Consider the following 7,802-nt stretch of genomic DNA (forward strand, 5'->3'; position numbering starts at 1 on the left):
GAGAGTGGGAGGGTTGGGATGGAAAGTTGGGGGGGGGGTATAAATGGGGGGGGGGGGGGGGTTGAGAGTGGGGGGATTGGGATGAAAAGTTGGGGGGGGTATTATCTTCTTAGGTTTTTTCGGTAAAGTCACGTAGAAAGTAAAATAAAATAAAAACAAAAAACACGACGTTTCGGAGGCAACACAAGTCTCCGTCATCAGGTGGGACCGTCACAGCCAGATTAGCTGTATCAAGTGAGGCAATGATTCAAGATGTAATCCCTTAAAAGCGAGTTGAGGGGGGAGGGAGAGGGAGGGGGGAGCTCATCAGACTATGGTAGCCAATGAAAGGAACGTATCGGGAGGGAGGGGGGGCGAGGCCAAAAGGGTGGGCGATGGCCGTGGAAGCGCTTGTGCGCAAGCGGCCAATTACTGCACACGCCAACACAATGGAGCCAATCGCTCCAATGGAGCCAATCGCTCCAATGGAGCCAATCGCTCCATTGTGTTGGCGTGTGCAGTAATTGGCCGCTTGCGCACAAGCGCTTCCACGGCCATCGCCCACCCTTTTGGCCTCGCCCCCCCTCCCTCCCGATACGTTCCTTTCATTGGCTACCATAGTCTGATGAGCTCCCCCCTCCCTCTCCCTCCCCCCTCAACTCGCTTTTAAGGGATTACATCTTGAATCATTGCCTCACTTGATACAGCTAATCTGGCTGTGACGGTCCCACCTGATGACGGAGACTTGTGTTGCCTCCGAAACGTCGTGATTTTTGTTTTTATTTTATTTTACTTTCTACGTGACTTTACCGAAAAAACCTAAGAAGATGATTCCTTGCAGTCACGAAAGCTTCAAATCTAGAATTGGGGGGGGGTATAAATGGCGGGAGGGGGGGTTGGAATGGAAAGTTGGGGGGGGTGTAAATTGGGGGGGGGGGGGGGTTTGTGAGTGGGGGGTTTGGGATGAAAAGTTGGGGGTAAAAATGGGGGGGGGGGGGGGTTGAGAGTGGGGGGAATGGGATGGAAAGTTGGGGGGTAAAAATGGGGGGGGGGGGGAGTTGAGAGTGCGAGGGTTGGAATGGAAAGTTGGGGGGTAAAAATGCGGGGGGGGGGGGGTTGAGAGTGGGGGATTGGGATGGAAAGTTGGGGGGGTAAAAATGGGGGGGGGGTTGAGAGTGGGGGGATTGGGATGAAAAGTTGGGGGGTAAAAATGGGGGGGGGGGGTTGAGAGTGGGGGGATTGGGATGGAAAGTGGGGGGGGGGGGGGGTAAAAATGGGGGGGGGGTTGAGAGTGGGGGGATTGGGATGAAAAGTTGGGGGGTAAAAATGGGGGGGGGGTTGAGAGTGGGGGGATTGGGATGAAAAGTTGGGGGTAAAAATCGGGAGGGGTTGAGAGTGGGAGGGTTGGGATGGAAAGTTGGGGGGTAAAAATGGGGGGGGGGGGGGGGGTTGAGAGTGGGAGGGTTGGGATGGAAAGTGGGGGGAGGGGGTATAAATGAGGGTGGGATGGTAAAGGGATTGGGGGGATGTGAGTTGGGGGATGCAATTGTGAATTGGGGGGGTGTGGGTTGGTGGGAGTGAGGATCTCGAGATATGGTGAGTGAGATTGTGATCAATGAGGAAAGACTTTTTGGTGGAGGGATTTGTGGATTTGCGAAGGTCATCTTGCATTGGGGGGGGTGGGGAGTTCGGAGTGCTGGGGACTGAATGTGGCAAGGCAGCAATCGCGGGTGAAGTTAATCCGGCATGTTAAAGCGGCCAACTTACACGGGGTTAGAGGCCGTCCATAAATGACGTCACGCACCTAGGGGGTGGGGGGGGGTCAGACATTTGTGACGATGTCTGACAAGGGGGAGGGGGGGTTTGAGAAATATGACGTCACATCAAAATGCGCAACTTTAAATAAATATGGACAACACGTTCTACTTATCTTCTTGGATCTTTCGGTAAAGTCACGTAGAAGGGAAATAATAAAAGAAAAAAATATTATTTTATTTTATTATGTGGCATTTTTATTATGTCATTATTTCCCTTCTACCTGACTTTACCGAAAGAACCAAGAAGATGAATCCCTACAGTCACGAAAGCTTTAAAACGTTCTACTTAATTAAATCGACTTTTTAATAAATGTTTTCTCCTACAACATCAGAGTGCAGCGCCACATTAAATACGCACTACAATGACAATAATTTACAGCGATTTGAAGCATGTTTTATTTTGGGGGGGGCAGAGCTTTGTGACGTCATATTTGAGGGGGGGAGGTCTGACTTTTTTGACGCCTTGTGACGAAGGGGGGGGTCAAAAATCGTCCAAAATCGCGTGACGTCATTTATGGACAGCCCCTTAGTGGGGGGGTGGGGTTAGGGGGGGGGGTGTAAACATTCGTCGTTGGTCGACATAAACGCCGCCAATGGAAGACTTCGCACGCGCGTGCGGCCATTTTGGTCAAGGTTAAGCGCCGATGCTGAGTTGGTAATTAGGGCGGCCATCTTACTAGGGGGTGATTTGGCGGCCATCTTACTAGGGGGTGATTTGGCGGCGGTGGCGGTGTTGGTGGTGTTGGTGATGATCGCGCTTCCGTGCAGAAGCCGCGTTAAGAACCTCCGCCGCCCACCACCACCGCTTTCTCCGATTGCCCAGTCCCGGGGGGCACCCCCCCCTAACCGACTCCTCTTCTTCATCAATTCCCCTACGACCGGAGGCATCTGCCAGGCTGCCGTGAGTACCGACGGAGCCTTGACGCAGCTGAACTACCCCCTCGGACATCAGGAGGGGAGCCCACGGGCCACGCTCCGGCAGTGACGGTGAATGAAATGGGGGGAGCGACGTCGCGGCCGGCACGGTGTCACCTGGAGGTGTGAGGAGTGCCGTGGGGAGCTCGTCTTGCCTGCCCCCGTGCCTTGTGGCCCGCGTGTTACACCAGATCTGCAGGGTGACCTGACCCCAACCAGGTGGGCAGACAGGCGACCTCTGACCCCAATCTGCAAGTGACTGGACCTTCATTTGCGCCGACCTCGAGGTGAACAGAGGCACGGGTGACACGACCCCTGGCGTGAGTGAAGCAGCCTCTACAGGTGACCAACCCAACTCACCCCCCACCCACCCCAGGTGACCGGACCTTCTACAGGTGACCAGATCCATGGCCGGGCTGGAGGCACACCTGGGCATCCCGGACCCGTACGTGCTCTTGAAGGCGCCGCAGTGCGACTCGGACGTGAAGCTGGAAGACGGCGACTGCTGCCACGCCGCCAGTGAGTCTCTCAGTGGCTGTGATACGCGAGTGATGATGATGAACACGTTGCAAGTACTTGGCTCGATACACTGTTGGATTACTGCCTCACCACATGGTGCACGGCCCTGGGCGTTGTTTGGCCATGGCAGGATGTTCGAAGGTAGGGGAGCGTAGTAGAGGGTGGTGGTGGTGATGCGAAGTAGTTTAGCGGATCGTGAAATACAATTGATTGATCTCCACTGCCCTCTGTTGACAACACAGCCTCGCAGCAGCCTACAGCCCCCCCCACTGAACTACGCAGACCTGTCTTCTTGGTTCTTTCGGTAAAGTCACGTAGAATGGAAATAATAAAATAATAAAAATAAAACATAATAAAATAATTCTCACGACGTTTCGGGCACAACGCAAGCAGCCGTCCTCAGGTGGAGAACAGGTCTGTCGAGAAGACAGAGTCTGAATGATACACCCCAGGCTTGGAGCGACTATTTAAGCTGGGATGGGATTTAAGCTGGGATACGCAGATCTGACCAGAACGGGTAATTTTAAATTATCTGAAAATTACATGATTGGGAAAACACGTAGTAGGGCCCTCGTAAAAAAAGGAAATTTGGCAGGACCCTACCGAAAAAGGATTTTGAGATTCTTTTGATGCTTTCCTGGGTAAACGAGCGGAGTAGTAATACTACAAATAAATTATTGGCCAGAGGCGTCTATTATAATATAAAACCAAATGTGGGCCACAGTGGCGAGATGTTAACTGCCTCCCCTGGAATATTGCAGGTTGTGGGTTCGATCCCGACCCTGACACCTGTATATTTGGATTTTGCATGTCCAGTACTTGTGGTCGAGTGGATTTTTCTCCGGGTCCTCCGATTTCTTCCCTCCACATTTACAAACGTGCGTTCAGAGTATTTGGCTGTGATACATTTCCACGTGATAAGCCACTTCATTGAGCTAGCATTTGTGGCCAGGTAGCTTCTGAAAAAAGAGCTACATAGCTCAGCGGGCTTTACCTGGTAAAATAAAATAAGTTTTAGTAAAAAAAAAACTGATGACGCTATGTGCTTTCCCAGAGTTATGCTTCCCGATGGAGGCCCTGGCCGAGCACGATGAAGGGGCACTCTTCATGGGCTCCGAGACGGACGTCGTCACCAGCAACGGGGACCTGGATGCCAGCGAAGGTCGGGTCGCCGTTTGTCTGCGATCGTCGCATGCCTCCTGGCCCCCACCATGCTGCATCGTGTGCACATACGGAGCCGCTCACTCCGTTACCTATGGGGTTACTGGACCCCGTGAAAGCACATTGGGTGGTTATTACCGTATTTGACAGGGCACTTGTCTGTATGAGTTTGTATGTTCTCGCCCTGTTGTGCTTCAATTTCCTCCTGATTCTCCAGTTTCTTCCCATTGCCGAAACTAAACACCATAACTGGTATTGGGCCAAAAACATACCATTGCTGAAAAACGACCTGCATATGACTCAATTTGGGATCACACATCACAACCCCCCACTGCGAAAAACTTTGCAGGACCATCCTGTAAAAGTCTTGATGTTCTATGAGGCTTTGCTGGCTAAACAAACGTAATAATCAAAATTATCATAATAATAATTAGGCAGTGTAGGTGTGTAATATGTCACCTCCAGCAGCACCCTCCAACAATTGAATCTTCATGATTCTATGTTGAATTTATTTAGGTTTTATCTTGGCACAGGTAAAACCCATAGGGCAATAAATGCTTATTTTCGATGGGGACTTGCTTACACAATGAAAACCTGGCTACAGAAAACAAAAATGAACAAAACAATCCAAATACATATTCTTGGTTCTTTCTTGTAAAGTCACGTAGAAGGGAAATAAAATAATATAAAACAATAAAAATATGAATATGAATCCCGCAGTCACAAAAGCTTTAAATCAAAATCCAAATACAGCTACATTGTCAAGTTATGAATGGTAAGGTCGTGCACCATCAACAAGGTAATATCAGTGCAATAAATCCAAGGCCAATAGAACAGATCACATACAGAAACATGGATTTGGGAACGGATTATTTTTTTACATCTAATTTGATTCGCACGGTTGGCTACGTATGGTGTGAAATCAGTTCTAAATACATACATTTGTGTTTTTCCCTATGTTTGTACTGGTTGTTCGCCCCATAAGAATATATATTACATGAATTAAATCATCTATTCTAAAATGCTTAATTCAATGTGCATATTGTGAGCGTATAAATCTATTAATAAACGAATGCAGTGCTGCATCCTGCATCACTAATTCAGCATTTAATTCGCATCAATGCACCCAGGTTGCCCTTGCAATGTAGGAAATGTTTTACATGTCTCGATGAGTTTTATTTAATATTCTGGTGAAAGAAAGAATAATAATACGGGTACCGTGGGGCACTTGAGACAGTGATTCCCAACTCCTCCACGACTTGGCCTAATTCCCCACGCATTGTCGATCCTACAGGGCATGTGGTCATTGAGGATGGTGAACCGAGCCACCTGCTCCTGCAATGCGCACAGATGGAGGAGGACAAGACCAGCAGCTGTGTGGAAGAGGTGGAGGGCGAGTTGCCTCCCGAACACGCCGCCTTCGGCCTGGATGCGGGAGTGGCGGCGGCGGCAGTGGTGGAGGGCAGCGCCGAGACGATGGAGACACCGCTCAGGGCATGCCGGGAGCGGAGCAAGAGAGCCGTGCGCTGGAGCAAGCGGTGTCCCGCCGAGCCGGAAGGGCCCGACGACCCGGGGGATGCTCCGTTCCGGTGCAACACGTGCCAACAGGAGTTCCGCAACCGCCTGTCGCTGGTGCTACACAGCCGCACGCACGGCGCCGGCGGCGAGCAAGGCGGTGACAAACCGCGCGGCAAGAGAGTGGCGACGGGCAAAGCGAAGGCGAAGCCGACGGCGGCGGCGGCGCCGAAGAAGAAGCGCCCGGAGGGGAGGTCGAACGGGGAGAAGCCTTACGTGTGCGAGGACTGCGGTAAGGCGTTTGCGCAGCCCTTCCACCTGCTGCAGCATAGGCGCACGCACACGGGCGAGCGACCGTACACCTGCAGCCAGTGCGGCATGTGCTTTGTCTACTCGTCGGTGCTGCGCCTGCACAAGCGCGTGCATTCGGGCGAGAAGCCGTTCAAGTGCGGCGAGTGCCAGCGCGCCTTCACGCAGTCGTCCAACCTGCGCAAGCACATGACGACGCACACGGGCGAGCGGCCGCACCAGTGCGAGAGCTGCCCCAAGCGCTTCACGCAGCGCTCGGCCCTCAACCGCCACCGCAAGACGCACGGCGGGGAGCGGGCCTTCGTGTGCGAAGACTGCGGCAAAGCCTTCATGTTCCGCACCAACCTGGCGCTGCACCGGCGCGTGCACACGGGCGAGAAGCCGTACATCTGTGACGAGTGCGGAAAGCGCTTCTCGCTCTCGTCCGGCCTCGCGCGCCACAAAAAGGGCCACTCGGGCAAGCGGCCCTACGCGTGCCCCGAGTGCGGCAAGGCCTTCATCCGCATGGCGCACCTCAACCAGCACCGGCACATGCACACGGGCGAGAAGCCACACGTGTGCACCGTGTGTGGCAAGGGCTTTGCGCAGCACTGCGGCCTCAACTACCACAAGAAGCGCTGCTTCATTAGCCTGTGTACCTGAGTCGGCTGCCATCGCCGCCACTGAGGCCACTGCCGCAGAAGCTGTATTTGCTGCTAAGCCGTGTCCATGCCAGGCATGTGGTGAAGTAACGCCGAGTCTGTTACAGCACATCATTTGCGAGTGGGAGTGCCCGGTTATGGGCGCAGCTTCGAAGGCACAGTGCCTCCTGTAGGGACACTGACAGCAGTGTAGTTTATTTGGCAGAGCTTTTAGACTACGTTTTCTGTTACCATGCACAGTGTTGGAAGGCAGGTTGTTCACTGAGTGACTGTGGTGGTCCCATGTCCACCCATTTTGTCAGCGTGTGACTGTCATCGACAGCGCCGTTCTGTGTCGGCACGTCATACACATCCACATCTCACCCACCATATCTGCCGTGGCCCGGTATTGAGACAGCAGTTTTGTTTGTAAATACGTTTGCATGCTGTACATTAAACAACAACAAACTTTTATGTAAACTGAATTGTTTTCAAGAGCTTAAAATATTGCATTGAAATGTAGAATCTGTTTACCTCTAACTTAAGGTATAAAAGCAGTGTTTTAGTTCACGAAGAGCCGTCATCTGGCAGATACTAAACTAGGATTTGTGTCACACGCAAGCTGCCCGGTTTGAGTTTGAAGTTTCCTTGATGAAAGAAAAACACATTTCGGCATCGGTCTGGCGCTCTGTCATATCTTTTTATTAATGTCATTGCTTTGATTATTATTAAAACTGGAGATGACATGATGGCCAGTTTAACTTTCAATTGTTATTCTTTCTCATTCACGAAGCTTCAAGCCCATGTCCGGACAGCCTGAAGCACACGACCTAAGACGCCTTTACAATAAATGGGATTTTGTCTTGGGGGTTGTATCCTCCTCAAAGCCCTAAGGTGTGCTTGAATTTTACCTAATTTATGTGTACTGCTTATCCGAGTTTTGTCGTCAGTAAACCACACTGTTACA

General features: G+C 51.7%; 1 protein-coding gene across 3 annotated transcripts; it reads left to right on the top strand.

Annotated features, from left to right (window-relative positions):
• Positions 1-2,471: 2,471 nt before the first annotated feature.
• LOC144736896 (uncharacterized) lies at positions 2,472-7,802 on the top strand. 3 transcript variants are annotated; one of them, XM_078619561.1, is made up of 4 exons: positions 2,472-2,998; positions 3,088-3,230; positions 4,285-4,392; positions 5,686-7,802. In XM_078619561.1, exons 2-4 carry the CDS (start codon positions 3,119-3,121, stop codon positions 6,855-6,857), a joined length of 1,392 nt encoding a protein of 463 aa, XP_078475687.1. In that variant the 5' UTR covers positions 2,472-2,998; positions 3,088-3,118; the 3' UTR covers positions 6,858-7,802. The 3 variants fall into 3 exon arrangements, with proteins under 3 accessions (XP_078475687.1, XP_078475688.1, XP_078475689.1); XM_078619562.1 differs by having other exon boundaries at positions 2,472-2,930; XM_078619563.1 differs by having other exon boundaries at positions 2,472-2,783.

The sequence above is a fragment of the Lampetra planeri genome, chromosome 63 (assembly GCF_965212315.1).
Source record: "Lampetra planeri chromosome 63, kcLamPlan1.2.h2, whole genome shotgun sequence".
NCBI classification, from domain to species: Eukaryota; Metazoa; Chordata; class Hyperoartia; order Petromyzontiformes; family Petromyzontidae; genus Lampetra; species Lampetra planeri.